The following is a 25,363-nucleotide window of genomic DNA, read 5'->3' on the forward strand; positions in this document are numbered from 1 at the left end:
AACATTAATGTATCATATTTATCAAGGGCTTCTTAAAAAAAGTATAAAAAAATAATAATACGCACAACTGATTTCAACATTAAATAATAAGAATAAATGTTGCTTGAGAAATGTTACACTGAAGACTGGAGTAATGGTTGCTGAAAATTAATCTCAGGTATAAATTACATTTAAAAACATACATTCTTTTTTTATTTACATTTTTTTTATTATTGTTTTTACTGAATTTTTTAACCAAAATTTGTTTATAAAAACATCGATAAACCTTACTTACCCCAAGCTTTTGAATTCTAGTGTATGTGTTCATGTATAAAGAAAGACCCATTAAAAAATTAAAAACCCTGACCAATATTAATGTCTCCCTACTGGAACCTACCATTCCACAGGGACAACTCAAAGTATCCTGTAACATCAAATCAATTCTTGGAGGGAAGTGCCATCACACGGCTGGCCTCCGGGCCGAAGCTTCACACAACCTCGTTTCACAGCCTCATCACTCTCTGCGGTGAGAGTGAACAAGGCAATCAGAGACCCTGCATCACTGCACATGCCGTATTATGCCATGCTGTTACTGAGCGCACAACTGGGACGCATGTCATCACAAGCTCTCAAGTCTGAAACATGGCACATTCTTCCCTCAATCAACATCACTACAGTCTTTGAAGGCAATCAAGAGCTCATTCACCAAACAAATGTATAATAAATTAAAGGAGAAAACAAAGTCAAGCAGTTTGCAGAATGAAACTTTCACTGATTTCAAAAAAGCTAAACTCTCATGGAGACACTTCTGAAACTCTCATTTCAGAAAGATAAATGTTTCAAATTTCTTATTTTGACAGGTTATATATTTTTAATCATTCACTACTTTAACATTATAATCACTAGCTCATAGGTCCAACTGTAGCACAATACTCACAACAACTATATTGAAGCAGTGTTGTTATTTTTGGTAATTAATAAATAAGATTAAGAACATCAAAAAAAAATTTGAAATGTTTGACAAGTAAATTAAATAAGTTTAAGTTGAAATTAAAGTTTAAATGCAAGTTGAATTAAGTTGAATGATTTAGCAGGAGTTAGTAGGTGTCACGACATTGAGAGCCATCGGAGGGCACTCCACAACAGACTATTGTCATTCCCTCACAAACTACATCTCCATTAAATTCTCTGCCTGGACTCATCAGCACTCATTGTTTTCACCTGTGTCTCATCTTCTTGTTTGCTCACCCTATATAAGCCTGGCTCTTTGAGTCATTCCCTGCGAAGTCTTGTTTAGTGTTTGTACTGCAATGTTTGTATCCTGTTTCCTGGTTATCTTGATTCTCTGCCTGTTCCCTTGGATTTCTCTCTTTGCCTCAGCCCTTATCTGTTAGTGTTTGGATTGCTTGTTTTTGCATGACCCTTGCCTGGATTTGGATTAGGTCTTTGGATTATTCTCTGTTTAAGAAATACTGCATTTGGATCCTCAACCTTTGTGTCTCAGAGCAGTACGTGACAGTATGTCTAATATTAATAGTGAAGCTTGCCTTGAATTGAATCTGCCTGGTTAGACACACCACGCAAGGGACTCTATGAGTCTATAACCAATCGAGAAATGGGGCCAGGAGTCATTACTGATTACAACAGCAAGTTGCTTTCTGAAGCACTGCCACTGCTCTCTCATGATTGGCCGCTTCTTTCTGTTTTTCTTTCTTTCTTTTTTTCATTCAGCAGCACATCTTTTGGCATTCCTTCTCATGTCAACTATCTGCTCTCATAGCAACAGTGACATCCTGTTTCCTGGAACAGGGCACCACTGATGATATCCTTCAGTTGTATGTGACTGATATAATTGATTACAGGTTTTTGACGGATTTCGTTCATTTTTGCCAGTCTTGTTCTCTTGGCTCAGCGCAATTATTCTCAATTTCAGGCGTAGGCGGTCCTCCCACTCTAGAACTACAGAGAGGGCTTTTGCCCATCTGATCCTACACAAACTCACTGTAAACCAAGTGAATGATCTAAAGAATGCAAGATTTTGGGTAGAGACACCTGTATTATCATTACTAGTTCTCAAATCACATCAGTCAAGCACAAGACTCAACAATTGCAGCCAAAATGTGAGATATGGTGGACGTGTCTCCTTAGCATGCAGTATGAAAGCCTGCACAGTCTCTGTCTGTGTTAAACCATTAGGATATTTCCACAACACTGCAAAAAACTAAAGATGAAGCTCCTCTTTTCCCCCTCTTTTGCTTAATTGATCAGTAGAGTCATTTGTATACATATGTTTTTTGATTCACTAAAACAGACCTGCAAACTCACAAGAGATGAAAAAGGTGACATGTTTAGAAAGTAAATTGTTGTTGGGTTGTCTAAGGGCATCCTCCCCCAGGATAATTTTTGGTAACACTTTACAATAACAGGGCATGAATAATCATGTACTAATACCTGATTTATTAGTTACTTAAACATGAACTCATGATTAGTGAATAGACAGTATGAACTAATCGTGAACAAATGAAGAGCAATCCTTAACTACGACAGGAGTCATAATGATTCATGCATTAATAACATACATATACATACACATACACGTTTGAAAGTTAATGCATTAATTAACAGTTTACTATATCTTCATGGAACATGATCTTTACTTAAAGGATTAGTTCACTTTTAAAATGAAAATTCTGTCATCATATACTCACCCTTAAGTTGTTTCAAACCTGTATGAATTTCTTTCCTCTGCTGCACACAAAGGAAGATATTCAGAAGAATGTCAGTAACCAGACAGTTTTTGGTTCCCATTGACTTCCATAGTAGGAAAAAAATATACTATGGAAGTCAATGGGAACCAAAAACTGTCTGGTTACTGACATTCTTCTAAATATCTTCCTTTGTGTTCAGCAGAGGAAAGAAATTCATACAGGTTTGAAACAACTTAAGGGTGAGTATATGATGACAGAATTTTCATTTTAAAAGTGAACTAATCCTTTAATACCATAATGATTTTTGGCATGAAATAAAAATCGATAATTTTGACCCATATGTATTGTTGGCTATTGCCACAGATATACCCGTGCTACTTGTGACTGGTTTTGTGATCCAGGGTCAAAAATATTTATAACTAAATATTTATACACTAAATAAATGTATCTAGCTGACTAATGAGTTTTTGGACATTGAATGGCTTTTCTGAGGTAAATGTGACATATGACATTGTTTACAAGCTGTTTTATCGATTACATGTGACATGATACAGATTTTGGTGAAGCTTTCAACATACCTCCTGATGTCCATTTTTCATGTTTATTTAATATTGTAATTAAATCAGAAGAGATGATAGCTTCACGAATCACGTCACGCGCAACCTTTGGGTTACCAGTCTGACTCGAACTATACTATTAGGCCATGACTGTTGACTATTGTGCTTGCAATTTCACCCCGTGGTCATATTTTGCTAGTGCGCACATTAACAGTTAAATACTGTGACTTTTTTTTTTTTTTTTTTTACCGTGGTGCTAAAGATGGAAAGGTCATGGAGGAAATGCATTCAAATACAGTGAACCTCCTAACTTTTTTATGATGAAAATATTGATCTTAAAAAATAACAGGAGCCACGCGTCCTCTGAAAAAAGACCAATCTATCAATCTTTTAAGAATGAATATCTGGATTTTTAAAATGATGATTGATTTTAACTCAATTCGATATTTCCCTATTCTCTCCTCTCGGATGTAACTTGTAGCAGGTGTTCATATCTCTCAACTGAGTGGATGGAGTTGTATTTTTTTCCGCTTGGCGTCCCTGTAAATGTGGTGCAGTGAGTTGGTGATGTTACTATAGAAACTAGCCTTTACCAAAAAGGCTTGGACACAGAGGGGAAGCTTACACGGGCATCCACTCAGATACAAACGTCCATGTATATGCGCGCGCGCACGCACACACACACACACACACACACACACACACACACACACACACACACACGCGCGCACACACACACACGCGCGCACACACGCGCGCGCGCACACACACGCGCACACACTGTAAATAGAATTGAGCTCTCCGTCGTAGGACACTGGGAGTAATTTGCTCACTTCTTAAAATTTGGCCATTATGGAAATAGCAGGCAGTTGCAAATCTTTCTTTATTGCTTTGCAACCTTTATCGTTTATCATTTACAATTACATCTAACAAACCGTCCAGACCAGTTTAATTTAAAATCCTCAGCGGTGTGCCATCCAGGAGCACACCACAGCATATTAATGCTGCGATTATCATCATTTCTGTTTAAATCAATTTAGCCCTCTGTTCTCATACGTTGAGCGCACCTACAGACAAAGACTGCAGAAAACACTAGTAGTTTTTCATATTCACAGAACAGATCTCCAGGCAATGTTTATATAACATCTCATTTGTTAGTCATAGTGAGCATCTTCTTATGATTGGTCAGTAGTGGAAATATGCAAATCACTTGTAATATCAAGAGTCCAGTGGCATTTGAAAGCCTAATGCTGAGGTTTAGTCATGAGATCTCTCATCGTGCTGAAACGAGTGCAGTTTTTTGGTTTGTTTTTTGCTTACCAGGTTTGCTAGGATGTAGTGATAACTCTTCACGTTCTTCCCCAGCTCGATGATCTGAAATGGACCAACAAATAAGATGAAATTCTCCAGTATTCATTTTGGAAAACACAGCACTATATAAAGCCTTATTTATGACAGTAAACCCACAAATATTAATAAATCACAAGTTAATATAATATTTGCAGTCACATAACTGCAAACAACATATTTTGTTTTTCCACTGCATTCAGTACATATGAAACAATAATTAAAAGCGCTATAGAAATGTATAAATACATTTTACTGTACTATAATTATTATTTGAACCAAATCAATAATAACAAAACAATACAATTATCTTTACCTTTACCTCAACCAATACACACCAAAGTTATGGTTAATAAATAATAATGATTATTATCTATAACAACAACAACACCAATAATAATAATAATATTTATTTATTTTTATTTTGTATTTTACTTCAAAGAGTACACACCAAAGTTATAGTTTCGATTCCTAGCAAACACATGAATTGATAAAATGTGTAATGTGAGTCACTTTGAGGAAAGGTTCTGCAAAATGCATAAACATGTAACATTTAAATAACAACAACAACAGCACATTTCATCTCCATAATATGACTACAATCCTGAGCTTTCATCTTTGCACTGAGTTCAGGGTGTTTCAGAATCAAGATGGCTATGTTTTCAGAGGAACAAAGAGGAGAGGAATGAAGATTTGTGATGTTCGTTTTGTGTGTGTGTGTGTGTGTGGCTATAGAGATAACAAAGCTTCTGCAGGCATGAGGAGTACAACAGTGGTGAAAAACAATGAGTCATACTCTGACGGAGGAGGAACACATTAGCAGCACTCTCAGTTCTGTTTGGTACACACTGACCGAGGGTCACAGCTTTAACCTGTGTGGATGTACGTGAGTGCGTAGTGTGCGGTGTCAATGGGTATCAAAGACTTTGACACCATCAAACTGTTATGTTGTTCTATGGCTATAATTAAAGAAAATCCTCTGCATATACTCAGGATGTACAGGACTGGGGTACTCAGAAATAACAATGAGCGACCGTAAAGAACAATTCTGTGACCAAATTTGTATGCATGCGAGTAGATCTTTGCTCTTACACACTTTTATGTAAAATTAAGTTGTGAAAGCTGACTTTAGCTAGTGGCCATGACAGACAGTAGCATTAGTTATTAATGGTGACCCCAGTAAGATTTCATCCGGCAGGGCAGCCCAGGGCGGAGAACACTACTGACAAGGACTTGGTCTTCTTGTGTATTTCAGTGCTGTGATCAAAATTAAAGGGAGAGTTCATCCTAAAATGTAGAAATTCCCCGTAACATTGTTCACAATACGATTTAGAGAAATGTCTCAGTGGTTTTTGTCCATGTAATTGAAGTCAAAAGTATAAGTATGAGTAAATGACAGAATTTTCATTTTTGTGTGATCTTTTTCTTTAATGCAGAACACAGGAATTAAAGAGAAGCCTCAGACTAAAATTAGTTTTGTGACTTTTAGTCCATGTCTGTAAGGATCTGGTTACATTAGCAAGGATTCTGCTAAATTTTGTGGGCAAAAAAAGTTAATTGTCTATTGTCAATAATGTATCGCTCACACAGAAGTCACTTAAAAACCAAGCAGTTTTTGTTGGTTAACACAGCACATTTGCGTGACCAACCTGAACACGTGCAAAATCTGTGTGTGGAACTTTTTCACCATTATGTGAAACTCCCAATCGCATTTATTCCTATTGAAACTACTGGATTTTGCTTGAAAAACTTAGCTGAGGAAAGGTAAATGTGACTGCACCTTAAGCTTGAGGCAATCTATATGATAACGTGCTCCAAAAAATTGACAAAAAACCTGTAGCAGAGGGAAATACTGGAAAGTGGACCGAAATAATGATGATTTCATCTCTTACTAAAGGGGTAAACTGTGTTTGTCAAACTACTGGTGTCAGGGTTGTGTCACTTCTGTCTAGTGTATTTCTTGGTTTTGTGACAGAGCTCTGACACTCCTGGTTTTGTCTCGTCTTTGTCAGAGTGCATGGTTTCGAGCGTGCTCGAGCCGTGAACTCACTTGTCTACGTGCCTTGTTACATGTGCGGGGTGTGGTGTTTGGATCCCGGCACGTCGGTCTAGTTTGGTTTCGGTTCTGTGTCGGGATTCAGACATCCATGCTCCGCGTGTTTGTTTTCTGTAGTGAGCGCACAGGATGAGCTTACGCTCGTTCTGCTGTCTTGTTGTGCGAGCGTGCGGTTTTGAGTTTGCTCGGGCCGTACACTCTTCTGTCCACGGGTGTTGTGTTTTGTGTAGCACGCCGTTCGTGTTTACATCGGCCACGTGCTTTCATGTTGTCATGTTTTGTGTGAACACGTGGCTTATGAGTGTTTTCATTAGCTTTTATCTCTCACTGAAAAAAGTTAATGTCTCGTTTTGTCGTTTTCCAAGTCAAGTCTGTCTTGTTTTCCCCCTCAGGGTAGTTTTTGCTGCATTCTGTTTTATTTGTATTATTAAGAAAAGCCCATTTTTCCTGCAATTGAGTCCTCGCTTCATCTCCTCAACCCCAAAGCCTGGCAACTGGGGTCTTAAAAATAGGAAATATTTATATCGGAAAAGCTCCACACAACATATTGCATGCTAAGAGAGCGATGAAAAACACGCACAGAGAGTTTTTCCTCAGTTAAACCGTCTGGCCCCCGGTGTTAGTGAAAGAATCAAAGTAGGGGAAAATTACACCAGTGTTGTTTTACGGTATGATTGGTGGATGCGTGGTGATGGATGATTGCTTTCAGAGAGAAAAAAATTTGTCTAGACATGCTGTGGAAATTGCCACCAAATGATGCAACAGCCTTAAATGTGGCCACTGTGCTATCAATAACACAACATGGCCTGTCGAGGGTCTTCTGTTTGAGTCATGAAATAGAGGAAAGAAGAAAAAGGGAAGAAAAGACACGCTCTCATTAATTACAGTAACAGGACGCTTCCTCCTCCTCCAGGCAGTGGAGAGAGCTGACAGAGAAAGTGACGCGTCACTATGGCTCCCCTGCCAACCCCAAATGTCAGCCCAGTGTTATTTATCTGCTCCGTCCTTGGCGCTCTATGAGAGAGAGAGAGCATCTTGGGGCCTGTTGCACAGGCCACTCCATCTGATAAGAGTGGCCACAGGCTTCATCCAAGTACTCAAGCTCAGAATTGCATTTTAAGTTTAGTCATCTGAGCCTGCAAATGATTACTGTTATATATTTACATTATTACATATATATATATATATTCATTATGGCACGGTTATTAGCAGCATTACATATGACTAGCTGTTTGACTTAGTTAAAAGACATATTGTAGTCTTAGTACATTAAAGCAAAGAACATGCTCCATTTGCATAAAACATTTTAATCCCAAATTCATTTGGAGCATCTGACAACATGTACGACTGTAATAAGACCGGCGAGAGCCAATTACCTTCTTCAGGATGGAGGTGAGTCTCTCCAGCTCACAGTCGAGGATGATCTGGCCCTCCTTTCTTTTGTCCAGGTCCTGGAACACTTTGAGGAAGGATGCTTCTGTCATTGTCTCCACGTTCACGGAGGTCACTAGCCAGTTATGCTCTGCTGCTGTGTCCAGAACCTTCTGCAGAACTGCCAGTCCTTGAATAAAAATGGGAAATATTAGGTTAGCAGAACTAAGTTAAGAAAGTTAAGTTACATCAATTGTAAGTTAATAAACTCCACAGTTAATTTACTAGAACTATTTTAATTCTGCATTTCACAAGCAATCTAACTGTACTTAAACTAACAATTTTGGAGGAAGATGGGACACTTAATGTGACAAGTTGTGTGAAATGTACTGTGTAAATAATGATATGTGATAGTATGCCAAAGCTAATTAATTAAAAAGTCATTCTAAAGCAGCTTGAGAGCTTGGAGGACTTTAGTATAGACACTGTTATCTCCAGCAACTAACCATCTAACCATCTGAATGCCACTTTTTTGGCTGTGATTTCAGAAAAACCTGCCAGGAAGATACAGACCAGTGAAGAGTGAAAGCCACACTATTCACAGACAGGAAATTGGGTTCGATTAGTGAAGACATTGATCTTGGCATAGGATTGCATGTGCATGTGGGAAACCCCCGAAGGACCAATCAGCTTTCTCCCCCAGACACCAACAAAAATCTCTCTAGATCAAAAACAATATGCTTAGTAGCCATTAGAGCCAACAATATCAACTTTTTGGAGCAGCCTTTAAAACAAGAACATGGTTATAATGCCTTAAAATGTTGCCTGTGGAGGCAGCTCACTAGGTTTTGGAACAGAGTGAGTGTCTACACATACTGTAACACGAACCGCATCTCTCACATAAGAACTGAGCAGTTCTGAAGGATCATATGATCCCATGACGTGACGACAGTTGAAAGCACAAGCATACACGATTGCTCTTATTATGCTGCAGCTGAGAGCAGCTTATGCTCCTTGTGTTCGCAGTACTTCAGCACCATGGCCAGCTCCTCCAAACTCATCAAAACCTCTCCAAACACTCAACTGCACACTTTCACAGCCATCTATGCTTTTTGCTGTGTGAGTATTTCACTCAACAAGCCCAAGTTCATCCAGTAATCCAGTATCCAGTTTTTTTTTAAATCCTCAAAAACTGACAATGAAAGTCTATGGCTGCCTGTATACTGTGGCAAGCTTAAATACAGTAACTCCCCTGCGAGCATTTATGTGGGAAATTGTTTATGAAAATTTTAATGGACTTTGGGTGCTGTTCAAAACATAAAACAAATTTAAGTAAAAAAATAAATAAAGAGAAAGCATGCACTTGAATTTTATAGCGTTTGTTTAATGCAACACCACCCAGCTGTTGTACGAGCTGCAATTAAAAGGAGAGCAACAAGGATGCACACATTATAATTTATGGAACCAATGGATGCCGCAGCAGCGATAACAGGAATAAATATTTCATTTATGGGGTGGGATGGACCACAAAATAAATTACAGGAAACCGTGACTGTTCCAGAAGAATCATTATATGCACTAGACTACAATAGGGACTACACACTTAAAGGATTACTTCACCCCAAAATCTAAATTCAGTCACCGCTTGTTTACCTTCACACCATTTTACCTCAACATCATATGGCTTTATTTTATTGGTGGGACACTAAAAGGATAAATTTGGTCAATTACTGTGATGAAAAATAAATAAATAAATAATAATAATTGTTGTCCTCGAAGGAGACTCGAACTAGAGGCTCCCAGCTAGACTCTCCTATAACAGCACTGTGCAGAGGAAGAATAAGAGAAATAGAGGAGGGATGGTGCAGTGACTGCTGATGATTGACAGAACTGAATTTTTAGGCTCCTCCTGAACCTTCGTTTGGAACTTCATTTCATTCATGAATCAAACTGTTTCATTTCTTGAGTTCACAATCATAATAATTCAGTAGCAGTGATTAACAGGCACCAGAGGGGAAGATTATCAGTGAACAATGATTTCAATTTCAGTCTGTTTCTCACACAAAGCTATCATGCGGCTTCAGCGGATTTGAAATATAGTGCATGCCAACTATACAAGTCATGCTAACTATACATTTATGATATATAAATGGAGCATCTGTGTCCTTTTTGTAGTTGGAATGAGGACTAGAAAAAGCAACAAGTGCAATTCTTCAGTATATTACAGGAAAAACTGATTTGAGTAAATAGTCACAGAAACTTATTTAAACAGTCCAACTTTACCCAAGTAAAGAAAGCACATATTGACGGCAGGAGAGGGAAATATTGACTCCCTCCTCTGCTTCGGTCCTCCTCTGTTTTGAGCACTTGCCCTTTGACCCCTCTGCATCTGAGCCAGTGCTGCTTCCTGTTTGACTCAGTGTGAGTACAGCTGGACCACTTTAAGACTGCAGGGTGATTTGACATTAAGGAGCTCACACTCCCAGCAGGCTGAACAAATGGCTCTCGATGCACACAGAGAACAGGGCCAGCGGGGGAAGACGTCTCTCCTTAGCCTCATTCTCACTCATCTGGGGTGGTGTGATGCCAATGGAGTACTACGCCAACATGCAAAACAGCAAACGGCAGCGGGGACGGTTTTATACGCATAGGAAGCTTACAGCGTGACTGGATTCACATACGGGCTACATACACTCTCACACGTATGTCCTTAAAAGGCTTAAAATAACCCCGTAGACAGTGCAGCGCTGTATCTAGGCAACAAGAGGCTGGTGATATGGATTCCTGCAGTTTGGTTCCTCTCAGTCACAGAGTTAATGATCCCACAATCTTAACCCAGAGCCCTCAGCACTTCAACAAGATAAAACCATCACTGAGACACCTGTGGCGTGCATATAGGCAGGCATCAAACCTATTGTGTACGTACAGCGATGACAAAACTGACAGCGACAAAGCAAAAAGGTGAGCTGGAAAGAAGAGGGCTGGCGGTGAGAGCATTATGGGTAACTACATTTCTTAAAAAAGACGAATATGCAGATCACACCATGCTCCCATCATGGTCGGCTGAGCTGAATGTCTGTGACAGATGGTGACACATTATAGGGACACTGTCGATTGGCTAGGGGGACGGGGGGGGGGACGCACACCTGGTGCTGACAGGTGTGTCAGATTTTACCTGTTCGCGGAGCAGCACCGGATGCCCATGACTTTTCTAGAGCAGATCTGGGAATTTCAGGTACTTATTTTGAAGTGAGAAGAGACAGGCATTCAAAATTCCTGTGCTATGGGATGGTAGGTGGCAAAAGGTCCAAAATTTACACTCGTCATGCACCAAATGCAAGTAAAATTTGTGTTAGTAACCACTTGTCTGGTAACTTTCTTAACAACTGTGATAAAATCTAATCTGATGTAAAATACATGCGTCATTTAAAATGACAACCGTCTACCAAAAAAAGCCATCTGTCATGACTTCTGTCTACTCAATTTTGACCAAATTACAAGTTTCGCAAAACATAGTGGATTATTCTTCACAAAGAAATTCAAAAACAAAAAAATATGAAGGACCAAATTATTATAGCTGGCTCATTAATGTGCATTACATGATAAATCTGTCATTATTTACTTACCCTCATGTTGTTCCAAACATGTATGTAATTCTTTCTTCTATGGAACACAAAAATATTTGAAGAATGCATTGACTTACGTTAACTTTATGGACAAAAAACAAGGGGGAAAAAAGGGCTTTTTAATACCCCTTTAAGGAAAAAACAGCTAATTTTATTATTTAAAAGGACAACAAATTTTAAATAAAAATAAACCAAAATATAATTTCATGGCTTGTAAGAAATATGTATTGTTTGTTACATTTTCTCAATTCATTGCCCCTGGCATGTGTGGTAGAAGAGTTAATGTTGGACCCTTCTTGGAATAACAATGAAGCCATGTGCAGAGGTGCTTTGGAATTGGGATTTTCTTTCCCCAGCCTTCAGCTGGATATATTTTACACTGGCACAATGGTTTCATTCTGGCAGATATTCATGGAGAAAGATGCACAAATGAGCTCCAAGTGCAGGGGAGAGATGCATCCACTCAGATCAGAACACTATTGTTCATCCCAGCAACACACAAGCAGGCAGCTCTCTCATGAGTCATATCTATATCTGTCATTACATACCAACATGTTCACAAACAAACAGGGAACAAAAGCTGACTCAATGTGCACACCAGCAATGTGGTGGTAAATATTGGGTCTCAGAAAACCAATGTATTCAAAAGAGAACTCTAAGGGGCGAATTCAGTTTAGCGCATGGTATTTCAGAACAAAAACCAGTGTCTTATTCACTAAGCACCCACAAACCAGTTTAACCAAGACTTGCTAAATGCATCGCTATACAGTACTACACAATGAGAATGTTGCATACTGTATTTGGATTCTAATGAGTGGGAAACATGCCTCCATTCTATGCAAATTAAGCTTATTAAACATTGCACATTTTAGAGCACTTTTAGACAGATTTATAGAGACTTTATATTGATTATGTCAGGGGTTTTCAAACTTTTTGATGCCAAGATCCCCAACATAAGAATACCTCGCCACTGTGTGACAAAAATAGTGAAATCGACAATATTATTATCTAAATTTACATGAATAATAATAATAATACATATTATCATTATTTAAAAAAATCATGGAAGCAGTTATACATCAAATAATAATCAAATGCTGTAAATAAGAGTGTGTAAACAGACTATAAGTGCTATAAGACTATAAGTGGGTGCAATTTATTCTTAGACAATTCCCCCCAAAATCCAAAGATTCCGATCATAAAAAGCAGTCCTCACCAGAGTCCGAGCTGTACATGTAGACGAACCTGGACCACTTGTAGTGCTCAATAACGCCCACCAGGGCATCCTGCAGTTCGGGTCTCAGCTGGATGACAAACTGGTTGGAGTTTTCCATGGGGAAGCTGGGCGTCACAAAGCAGACGTGTAGTGCACCGCAGAATGACATCAACATGTTGACGGTCTTCCTGTCGTACACCCCGATGATGGCGTACACCCCTTTTGAGAACTGCGAACAGACTGGAGACGACAACAGAACACGATTTACAATACAGACATCATTCATGTCGCATTGTTAGAATCTTGCTGGTTTTATTATTAATTTCCGAGAAGCAATTAGTAAACGTTTCTATATGCATCACTGGACTGGAAATGGTGCGGAAGGCGTTTCTGAAGAGGCAGATAATCAATGCACACAATGGGTCTCGCTGACATTTACCAAACAGCAGGGCGCTTTTCTATCTCTGCTGCCTTGAACGATGAGTATCTTTTCCTCTCCCTGTTGGTGGCAAAATGGCCTCAATCGGTTTTGAACCAGGTTTCCCGGTGTATTTTAATGCTGTATCATACCCTGTTGTTGCTATCTTTGCCCTGGCGGAGGTTATTTTTCACCGTGGCTCCGGCCCTCACGTTTCAGTCCCGCAACTAAACAGATTGAAGTTGCAGTCTGTTCGCTGCCCAAGGCCCAAATCCCAGCAGGAGCCGCCTGAGGGGCACAGGGGGAGTAGGAGCGATACGCATGGCCATCACCCAAACTGCCTGCCCCATCATGCAACAGCCCACAAGCAGTGCAGGGTGCCAACTCCTCCAGCATGTGTGTTTTTGTGTGTGTGAGTTTGTGACCACTGGCCTTCGTCACATGCACTATGACTCATTTTAACATCCGGCCACAACACTTTATCTATATGATAGACATTGTCTCATTCTGAGCAAATGACATCTTATAAAGAGAATGTGATATTCAACACAGTCATGCTCATTAAACGGTTCTCCATGCACTGTATATAAAAGTCACACGCTTGGTGCTAAGCAATAATGAGTGTGGCACGTCTATAACAGACGCTGCCATGAGCTCTGAGGTAATATTGGGGATGTTCTTATCACACGGCTCTGCTTCCTCTGTGACTGATGACTTGCACATTAATTCTGTCTGGGCTGAGCTTTGTGGACCCGGAGAAAGAGAGAAAGGAAGGTGGGGGACTGCATCCCTCTGTGTTAGCTATTACCGAAGACATATGGCATATTGAATCGAGATCCTCATCATACCATATGTGCTTGTCTTGAATGGTTTCACATATATATATATATATATATATATATATATATCTTTTTTATGTTAATGCATACAATGTTAATAACCTATGCTCATTCAAATACAACATATTGTTGAACTGGTTCCTGGCAGCAGAACATATTTATTACCTTTATTTGATATTAGGCATAATTCATTCTAAATAACAGTGATATATTAGCCTACCGAATACAGCTTTAGTGTCTTGCTCATGGTTTTTCTTAAGCTTGCAATGCTATCTGAGATAGTCACATTAATGCACTAAAGACAGTGATGCGAGTGTGAGACACTCTCCTTTCCTGATCCTTTCCCTCCTATTCCATGCACCATTTTCTGTTGTTTTTCTATTTTCCTACCAATAAAGCCAAACAATCTAATGTTTGTGCTAAGACTGCATTTATTTACTATTATAATAAATCTAATAAACTATTTTTAAATTATTTATTTTTCCTGTAATGGCAAAGCTGAATTTTCAGCAGGCATTGGTCACGTGATCCTTCAGAAATCATAATAATTTGCTGATTTGGTGGACAAATTTCTCATTATCATCAATGTTTAAAACCGCTTACCGGTAATATTTTACTGGAAATGGTGATACATTTTGATGAACCATAATTTATAAAATATATGTTGATTATGAATAGTAAGTTAAAAAAAGCATTCATTTTAAATAGAAATTGAACAGTATTTTTTTTGTCACTTTCGTTCAATTGAACGTATCCTTGCTTAATAAAAGTATTAATTTCTTTAAAACCATAATTCCAAAAACTATTCAAGGACAACCTTAATTGTCATTTGAAAAGAAGTAAAAATAAATATCAGGTGAAAAAAAAGTTTTCAAGACAGTTTTAATGTAATCCAAGCAAGAATAGTAACAAACGTATTTAGTGTTTTATAAGTAACTAATTTACAAAAATTTCAATGGAAACCATTTGCCACACGGCTGTTGCCACTTCCTATGTGTGTGTGATAGTGTGGAAGCAGACTGCAAGTGTGCGGTTCCCTCTCGCTCACATCTGCTTCCCTGTTCTGAAAAGTTCCCACTGACAGGGAGCACATGGCCGTGTCATCCGGCCCTCTAATGACAGGAACACACTGGCCGCCTGCAGTGGTTTGTGTTAGCCTGAGTGGAGGCGTAAAACATGATGTGAACACCTCTGGCCAACCTGTGCTCTCTGGCCCTGCTAAAGATCCTGGCAGCATCTGCCCGTTCTGGCACCATCTTGCAAACAGATCTCCACAGGTCTGTTCGGCCCTACCAGACCCTCGACAGGGATGACTGATGACTGTATTGAACGTTCAGCTTGTCTGTGGTCATGAGACTCGTAGAGCCTTAGCCAAGCTGATGCTATAAGCCTAGAAAAAATATCCTGTTAAATTTACAGTTAGAATAAAAGAAAATGACAGCAGTTGTGGTTGCCAGAAGTTCAAGATAAAAAAAAAACATTGTAATGTTTCATGCACTTTCTTCCACATCACAAATCGTCTCGGTTACGGATGTAACCCTCGTTCCCTGAGTAGGGAACGGAGACGTTACGTCGAATGATGACGAAATGGGGTTCGCTTAGAAGCCCATTTCGTCATCATTCAACGTAACTCGAAGTGACAACGAAAGGGAACTCTAACTCGCTTCATATTCCATACGTTAATAATTAATTAAAGGAATAATTCATCAAAAAATAAAAGAATCATTAATGTCCATGTCATTTCAAACACCACTGATAGCAACAAGTATGTTTACACATACATCTATAATCAAACAACAGTTTTTTTTTTTTTTGCATATTCGAGCTTGTCCTCATCTGTCTAAGTATACATGACACAATGTGTAATTGAATATTTGAAAGATTAAATACACACTGTGGGTCACTTCTGTCTTTCAACGTATGTGCACAATGCAGAGATCAAGTGTAGTCATGCTGAACATAACAGTGACTGAAGCCAATCTACAGTCCCATTCTCTGCTAGTCCGATTTGACAGAAAACAAACTGGTATGATTTCAGTTTCATTATTGAAATTACATTTTTAAAGTTTATGTAAACACAATTACTTTTTACCCCTTTTAGCATCCTGATAATATTCTAAACAAAGGAAGTCCGACATGTTTGGAACAAAATGAGAGTGAGGGTTTACATTGTTTGGTTAACTATCCCGTTAAACGAGAAAAATATCACTTTCTAATTCCAAAATCAACTGGCAACAGTGAAGAAACCGTATATTTGTTGTAGCTGGACTGCTGAACTGGCTTTTCCAGTGTTTCTGTTTTTCCTCACCCTAAATGACATCAGTTCCACTTAATATATGTGAGGCCAGTCTATTTAAACGACAGCGTGTCTGAGAGGTTCTTGCCAGGCAGCACTATGGAGTAAACCTGCTTTAAACTGCAGTCTGAAAGCAGTCTCAGGTAGACTCCCTCAGGAGAACTGTGGAGACTAAATAGCCATTTCCTTCTCAATCTGTTTCACTCACTCACTATTTCTCTTTTCCCCACCCCTCCAATCGTGAGCAGAAAACCTGTGGATTATTGGAGCCTGTGTGCCCTTTCTTGTGCAGTTATTTGGTGTATGTTGATGCCTGATGATGTGTTGACATATGGATTATTTTAATAACTCTGCAGTGAACTAAATTTTAAAGGACAGTGAGCAGCACCTCTTCTTTCCACATCTACTGCTTTAATGAGGTTTTCTGCTCACTCCTTTGGCCTCCAGTCCACTGTATAAACACACACACACATATCATATCCTCTGGCACACTCCAACATACGCACACAAGCTACCTTCACAGTTCAAATATAAAACACACATACACACACTTAAAATAATTCAGCGATCTCACTCTTGCTAAACACACAAGTGTCTGCAAATATCACCAAGACTTTTTCTCTCTCACACACACACACACACACACACACACACACACACACACACACACACACACACACACACACACACACACACACACACACACACACACACACACACACACACACACACACGCGCGCACACACAAGCCTGTCCATACTCATTGATGGGAGTTACACGTCATTACCCTACACAGTGGAGCGTATTCCTGTGGGTGCTCAAGGGAATGTGTAGTAATAATCACGCCTGTATCCTGCTGTATTTATGCCCTAAGTGGACAGTTCCAGGTCAGCTATACATAATGTGTTATTTCCAAGGAATTCGACCTTTACAAATACAGTATGTGCATGGTACGACAACATAAGCCAGGATGAGGGCTTCTCATCATTTGCATGTACTGCTGCACATATCCTATGATACTGCTATTCAATCACAGTGGCTGAGGACTTATCAATGTCTTCAAAATTTTATTTTGTCCAAAAAGGAACCGACATCCTCAAGACTGAAATTACAGTTTTTTTTTTAACAATCTCTAGGACACATTTTTCAATACTTAGGTCTTTCAAAACTCTTCACATAGTGATCACAACAGCAATCTGTGTGGATTAAACTGTGGATTTGCTTTGGCACAAAATGCCTTCAATGACAACATCTTTCAATCTACATGAATTCATTTCGCACTTAGACATGACCACCAAAAACGTTGTACTATACAAGCCAATTTGCACTTAACATACTCTTTTCAAAACTGTTAAAATGAAGTTCAAAACCTAGCACAACACACAAAATGAATAAGACAGTAATACCACTACCGGCAATTTAAATATATTCGGATTCTAAAAAAATCTAATACTATCAAAGCAATTAGATGCAACTAAACAGTAAACACATACACAAGTGTGAGTCTTTCAATTTCATTACCATTCATTCAAAAATGGAAAACTTAATTTTGTACTGTAATGTAAAGATGGACTATGTAATATACTGCAGTGAATTATAAGCAATAGAGAGTGTCAATCTTGTTTTGTAAAAATAAAAACTTGTGTAATGCTACCTGATGTTAGTGGGGGGGGGGTTTTGTCTGTGTTTTATGGGTGAAAAGAAAACCTTTGCTAGTGTTATGGAAGAATGACATGTATGACGTGTTTTGGTAGTAGTGGCAAGCAGGATGAGGCCGGTGGCGTGATTGATAATGAACGCTCATTACCTGCGCGGCACAACGGTCTCGAGGACCAGGGGCCTCATTTATAACCGTTGCGTACGCACAAAACCGGCCCTGAAAGAGGCGTACGCCACTTCCGACGCATAAGTTGTGATTTATAAAAACAAACTTGACGGGAAAATGTGCGCACCTGCACGCAAACTCTGACCCATGCGTACGAACGTTTTGGAGACGGAGCAGTTTGGCGACACCGATGGTGAGCTGGAGTTAAATGTCTTTTTGGTCACTTTTAGACAGAAAATCTAAATAAAATTATACATATACAGAAAGATAATACAAATATAATTTCACTCACCAAGCCTATTACTTGAAGCAAATATCCACACCTTGAATATCCGCGCCACCGAGCGCGTTGGGCCGTTTAGTGAAACTGACGCATATCTAACGGCAGATGAAGTAAAACTGTAAATCTTCATTATGAGTCCTAATCATAAATAGGCTACAGTTTATATAAAACAATGATTTAAACTATGTTTTATTTCTGATATAAACATTTAGATTAAATATGCCATTCTCATTAACGGAGTTAAACACTTAAACTACATGACATTTAGGCCTATACTGAAAAGTAAAAAAAGTAAAAAAATATATATATATATATATATATATATATATATATATTATATATTTAATATATAATTTAATAAATAGCCTATAAATATTTGTTGTGGATGCAATGCTTTTGAACACTTTTCCTTTGGCATGCTGTGTTTCAATGTTTTAACTACAGAGATAATTGCTTATCATGATAATAGCAGATTGTGCAAATATAATGCACAACAAGGTCTATCTGTTTCCATTAAAAATATAAATCAATTAAAAAGACTATTTGGCCAGTGGAAAAGATTGAGAAAAACTTTCTCTGAAATGTATTTTACACAATTTGATTTATTTATTCAAAAACAAGGCAAGGATAGGCTACTAAATGATTTTTATTAAGGTAAGGTGACTGCACATCCGTATGTCATATTTTCCTAATGTCTTGTACCGTTAAACATGTTATCACGTGGATGAATAATAATATGCAAATGATATGCAGATGATGATATGCATAGTAAAACTAGGCGTTGTAAGCTCCATATATGGTCATTTCGGGGAGGAGACGCATGTGCGCACAATCTTCCGCTGAGTGGGATTTATAAAGTGAATTCTGCGCAGGTTCTGGCGTACGCACATTTTTATAAGTCTCAATATTTTTTTGCGCACACCATTATGGCTTTTTGGCGCACGTACACTTTTAGTAATGATCCTACGCACAGTTTTATAAATGAGGCCCCAGGCCTGGACTATTTTACCTTATGTTTTGTTTATGTTTGTGCGGCAGCCAGTGAGTCGTTTTGTGTGTTTTTTTTTCTTATATATTAAACTTGTTGAAACGTTTGCCGGTTCCCTCCTCCTTCTTCCCTGATCCTTTAACTTTGTTACAGTTTTAGAGCATTTTGCACTAATACCATTAATATACATTTTCTTTTACAATATAATATTTTATAATTAGCATGAAACGGAAATTGTGCTCATCTTCTCATTCATATTTTGACAAACATCTGAGGGAAACAGCTGGCAATGAAAAAAAAAAAAAGTACACCGGTACTTGATTTTGATTGGATTATTGTCATTTTCTAATTTCTGTGATCTGATGCGAGTGACAGGTTGCTGAAAGGAAGGGGTTAATATGCCACCTTAGAGCCGGTTCGCACGTCATCAGAGGCCCTGTCCCAAATGGCACCCTAAACACTTGCGGTCTTCCCACAAGTCCACTTTTCACAAGTAACACTGCTTTGACTGTCGAGAAGCCTTCTGCTGAGTAGCTCGCTTCAGTGCGGGCTCGGCAAAAGTGCGCATCAAGGGCGCATATCAACCACAAAGGGGGCGCTCGCGAGCACCCTTCTGACAACTAAAATGATAAATGGGACAACCTACGGTCTCATCGACTTAACGGACACGTGTACGTGGCAGCCATTGTAAGTCCACAGGACTGTAAGTGCATATGAGGTGTGTCATTTGGGACAGGCCCAGAGAAGAGATGTTGTTGCGAGGGGAAGGGGACCCTAATGGTTTTTGATTAAAGATTATGAGGGCAAAAAATTTAAAACAATTTAAAATAAATAATACAAAATAAACAATAATGGATGGATAAATAATTTATAGTAAACACTGCAACATTCCATCAAAAATAAATAATCATCAATTTTGTTTTCGTTACTGTAATTAAATAATAAAAAGCAATATAAAAAATAATAATTTGAGCCTCTACACATCCACATGTTCCAGAAGTTTCAAGTATTGCATTACAATAGGATAATTTCTGCTCTATCCTGAATGTGCAAAAGAAGATCCTGAGAAATCTTTTTATTGTGGATAACAGTAGTCATGTCCTGAACCTGTCTGCTGACAAGGCCTCTGAGGGGGAAACGGCTGTTATCACTCCTGCAACAGGAGAACAAACCAATTTAGCAAAAGCCAGAAGCAACCTCTGAGAATTTCTCTTTTTTTTCTATTACCCAAACACTACAAATAGCCCGAGTACTGCAAGTCATTTTGTCCATCATGTTTGCTGCAATAAAAAAGAATAAAATATTGACAGTTTAAGCTTCAATGTGATGTTTGTCATTTTATGGAAACAACTAAATTGTCCTGCCAGGTGGCTGACATTAAGAGTTATTGCTGTGGCCCTAAAGCATTATTTAAAAGCCACACAAACACACTTCAGCCTTCTCCTTACAGGTCTGAATAAAAGTCTGTCTGTCCAGAACATAGTCTATGTTTAGATTTAGAAGTGTTTAAAACGATGTGACAATAACTGAGCCATACCTCTCACTGTGTTTGATTGACCTTAATGATAATGATATACAGAGTTACAGCTCCTTCATACTGAAGGCCACAAATAGCTCTCAATGCAGCAAAAGTGATCCAGTGTTGGGTGGGTGGAAGCTCACAGGTGCAGAGACCGCTGGTTCGGCCAAATGAGAGTTCACTTCTTCAGAATGAGTCACTCGCACAACCTGAGCTTGAGAGTCAGATAAATATGGAAGAAGATAATAAAATCCACCTCAGACAATATGGCACAATATGACGGCAGACATGCTGGGTGGCACAACTGTGTGCTCACAGCACATATCCAACCAATCAATGCCTGAATCAGAACCCAAACTGTACAACCATAACAGCATAAAATTGGAGGGCAATAATAATTGTGCTATAGAAATGTTTCTGATTATTGCCAATATTGAAACCAGAAACAAGCATCATTATTTTTTTGCTAACATTATAAATTAGTTTAAAGTGCCCCTATTATGGATTTTTCCATAAGAATGACCTTAAAAATGACCTTTCATGTAGTGTATAGCTCTAAGTGAATGAAAACATCCTGCAAAGTTTTAAATCTGAAAGTGCACCGTATATAACGTTTTCTTTCAAAAGCGTCGACTCAATGAAATGAATCGTTTTTCAAACAAGTCATAAGCCATTTTGTTGTGAAGTCAAGACGAAACATTAGCATATTATCTTTACTTCTTTATTTTTTTTAAACCCTCCACACATTTGAACAGGCACTGGAATATAATTAAATAAAACAAACAAACAAATAAATAAATAGTTCACACTGACACCAATCTGCATTGACAAAGTGACCTGAAGTCACTGATTATTACCCATTATATTTGGCAGCTGATTCACTATCAGTGTGAACGGCTTAAGAGTTAGCTCAAGGAAAAAGTATTTTACATTACAAATGTTCTGCTAAGTAAACAGTATAGCTTATAAAGGAATTGTCTGGTTGAACGTTGTTTTAGAAACAACCAAGGATGTTGATAGGCCGTGACGTGTAGAAATTAACTAAAAATAGCAACACAACTAACAGCAGCTCATCTGCTTCTATACAGCAGTTTTTCCAGAAACAAGCTACTATTTTAAGTAGACGTGTTGGTTGACCTACAGCATACATTTAAAAAGCATGTTTGGACATACCTGCACGCACGCGCACACACACACACACACACACACACACACACACACACACACACACACACACACACACACACACACACAATAATTCCCAGCTGAAAGCCCTTCCCCTCGAATGGATGGATATACTTAAGTCTTGGATACTCAAGTAGGCTAGAAGAGTGTAAGGGCATGCTGGCCAGAGAACTTGACACTCGGGTCTTGGTGTGCATGGGATGAACAAAATGGTCACACTTTCAAAGAGTGCTAATAGTGCTGTGAGCTAGTGGCTGCTGAGCTCAGTATGTGTCCTCGACATCACAGAAAGGACAAACGCCGTCCTCAGACAGGCACCAGTAACACATATACGCGCTTGTGCTTAAGCAAAGTAGCTAAGGATAAAAGAGGCTGATATCAGCTGATATTCAGGGACAGGGCTGGTTTCTTACTTTCTCTTCCACAATTTGTTACACCAGTGTAAAGAACTTAATGCCTAATTAAACGGATAATTGAGAAAGCTGGACCTGCGTCCACTCGAATTACAAGGCATCTTTACCTGTTAACCTTCACGAGGACGCTGACGCACTGAATCATTCTGACATGTTCAAAAATATGATCATAATTTTCTTTTCTATTTTCAGTAAATTTAGAGCAGTAAAAAAGTTAGAGCCAATGCACATGTAATCAGAGGCCCTGTCCCAAATGGCACCTAAACACTCGCGATCTTCTCACGAGTCCACATTTTCATGACGTAACACTGCTTAGGCTAAATAAAGTGTATGGGCGAATAATGTTTAACCATAGAAACATACCACCGTTCCAAAGTTTGGGGTTTGATTCGATTTTTTAGTCTGATACTCACTAAGGCTAATTTATTTGATTTTAATTTTGACTTTACGGGGACTTTAAGCCCTTGGTTTCCTCCGTTCAGTGTTCGGTGCAGTTTATATTTAGGTTGATGTGGTTTATATTTATCCTGCGCATGTATCTCTAGCTATCTATATTAAATACTTCCTCAAATATTTTCTTGTTTGTGTGTGTGTTTACCACACTAGGCATAACAATATGTGTTTTTATTGTTTTTGATAGGCTTTATTTAATTGTATAGAAAACTTCTCTTCAGTTTAATTAGGTTCAGTGTACCTTTTAATTTTCTTAGTGTAGTATTTATCGATTCTCAACCCTACACATGAGCCAGATCTTCGCCATCATAAAACATTTTCCTAACATGCATGATTACGTCTTCACAAGCACTAAGACCTACAGGGATTAGAATTAAAAAACCCTTCTTAAATTCTCTATGGTGATGTCAGCCAAGACAGACGCATGTGTCCTCATTAAGACAGGAAGCTCAGGCTATATGGGGCATCCTCATAATGAAGCATAATTGGACTGCTTCCACTATTTAAAATGACACTATATGATGGTATGGGGACAGTGGAGTCTCTTGCACTAGATAACAATGTCGAGGCATGATTGTCTCATACTGAATTTATGCTTCAGTTTGTTACACTCCTTTTATTTGTCATTTGCAGCTCGAAAACCAAAAGACTCCCTTAGTGTTTTACCACCTTTACATTCTTTGTTCTAGTTTTATAAATAACAAAAAAAAAACAGTAAGGTTGTCATGTTTTTGAGGAGGAGAAGACAGTTGAGAGCAGACGTGTTTCTCTCTGTGTCTCTCATTAATGTAAAGGACTGTGCGAGACAAGGGAGTCTCTGTTCGTCTCAGACTGAACATGACAGCTCCTCTCCTTTCCTCATTGAGGAGAAGTACATCCCTCGCTGGATCCTTTTTCACAGCTCTTACAAAAACCAACAGCTATAGTAAATCAGAGATACAAAGCCGCCATACAAATTCACCACACAGTGGACTCAATCACCTGCCTATTATTGATGTGAATGCCCAAAATGTATGAAATTGCATTGCATTTTCCTAAGCTGCTGGTGTGCAGAGCTGCCATGGGATATTGTGAAAGGCAGGTGTTGTTATTCATGTTTGCTTTATGTCAAAGGTCACAATTAACAAGAGATCCACATTTGGTTCTGGACCAGTACCGGTCCAAACCGGGATTAGTTTAATGTGAACCGCGAAACATTTATCATAAATTAATATAGACAATAGTTCAAAAGTTTGAGGTTGGTAAAAAAAAAAAAAAAAAAGGATATTATTCTCACTTACTGTGAAATATTATTACAATTTAAAATAACCATTTTCTATTTGAATATGTTTGAAAATGTAATGTATTCTTGTGATGACTATTGTAATGGCTGCTGAAAATTTAACTGCCACATGATTCTTCACAAATCTGTCTAATATGCTGATTTGCTGCTCAAGAAACATTTATTACTATTATCAATATTGAAATCAGTTGTGCTGCTTAATATTTTTTGTGAAAAGTGTGATAAAAATGTTTTTCAAGTAAAACAAAAACACTATACCTTACTTTGAAACAATGTAAATGTATTTAGGATCACTTTTTTTCATACAATTTAATGCATCTTTGGTGAATAAAAATATTTGTAAAAAATATTTTAAATCCCACATTTTTTACCGATTGTATAACTATAAACCATTATAAAGCATAGGCGACACAGAAGCTGACAAGGTGCATTCACACGTCATGCGACAGTAGAAATGTGTCAACGGCTTAAAATTCTAGTACAGAACATTGATTATTATAATGGGAGTGATTTATCAGCTAACTGTAGGTTGTTTACGGTTACTAAGCAACAGCACAACCTGTAACAGAATTCGACTGATGTGCGGTCCCATGTGTGCACATGTCTCATCCAATTTGAATTTATAATGTTATTATTTTGATGTTTTGAAACTCTGATTGTTCTGACCTTTCCTGGAAAGAACATTTAAAGACGGAACCTCTTGGCACTTTAATTGAATATCCTGCTTTAGGGAATCCTATCCAGATGATTCTGTTGTTCTGATCAGGATTGGGAGGTCCTGCAGTGACTGAGGGCGATCCCTCCCCCGCTTCGTTCTCTTGTTACACAATAACACAATACCCCGGAGCCAACTCTCCCAACACTCACAATCCTAGAGGTTCACTACCGTACACATTTCTCTGTGACTGTACGACATGCTGCAGAGGGTTATTATTTTCTTCTCAGTGTGAAGTGCTTGAAGACATTCCATGCTTATGACAGAAGCCGCTGCTGCTTATACTG

General features: G+C 38.5%; 1 protein-coding gene across 11 annotated transcripts in view; it reads right to left on the reverse strand.

Annotated features, from left to right (window-relative positions):
- The window catches only part of gria1a (glutamate receptor, ionotropic, AMPA 1a), a 90,170-nt gene that overhangs the window by 44,141 nt on the left and 20,666 nt on the right, over positions 1 to 25,363 (reverse strand). For all 11 annotated transcript variants that reach the window (XR_013799647.1, XR_013799648.1, XM_079629817.1 and 8 more), the window contains 3 exons: positions 12,861 to 13,100; positions 8,024 to 8,208; positions 4,565 to 4,618 (listed from right to left, as the gene is read on the reverse strand). Coding sequence is in view for 9 of the 11 variants with exons in the window: in XM_079629817.1 (XP_079485943.1) it covers positions 4,565 to 4,618; positions 8,024 to 8,208; positions 12,861 to 13,100 (479 nt within the window). In the remaining 2 variants the exon portion in view is untranslated. The remainder of the gene's footprint in view (positions 1 to 4,564; positions 4,619 to 8,023; positions 8,209 to 12,860; positions 13,101 to 25,363) is intronic.

This window comes from Phoxinus phoxinus (genome assembly GCF_949152265.1).
Source record: "Phoxinus phoxinus genome assembly, chromosome: 12".
In the NCBI taxonomy this organism is placed as follows: Eukaryota; Metazoa; Chordata; class Actinopteri; order Cypriniformes; family Leuciscidae; genus Phoxinus; species Phoxinus phoxinus.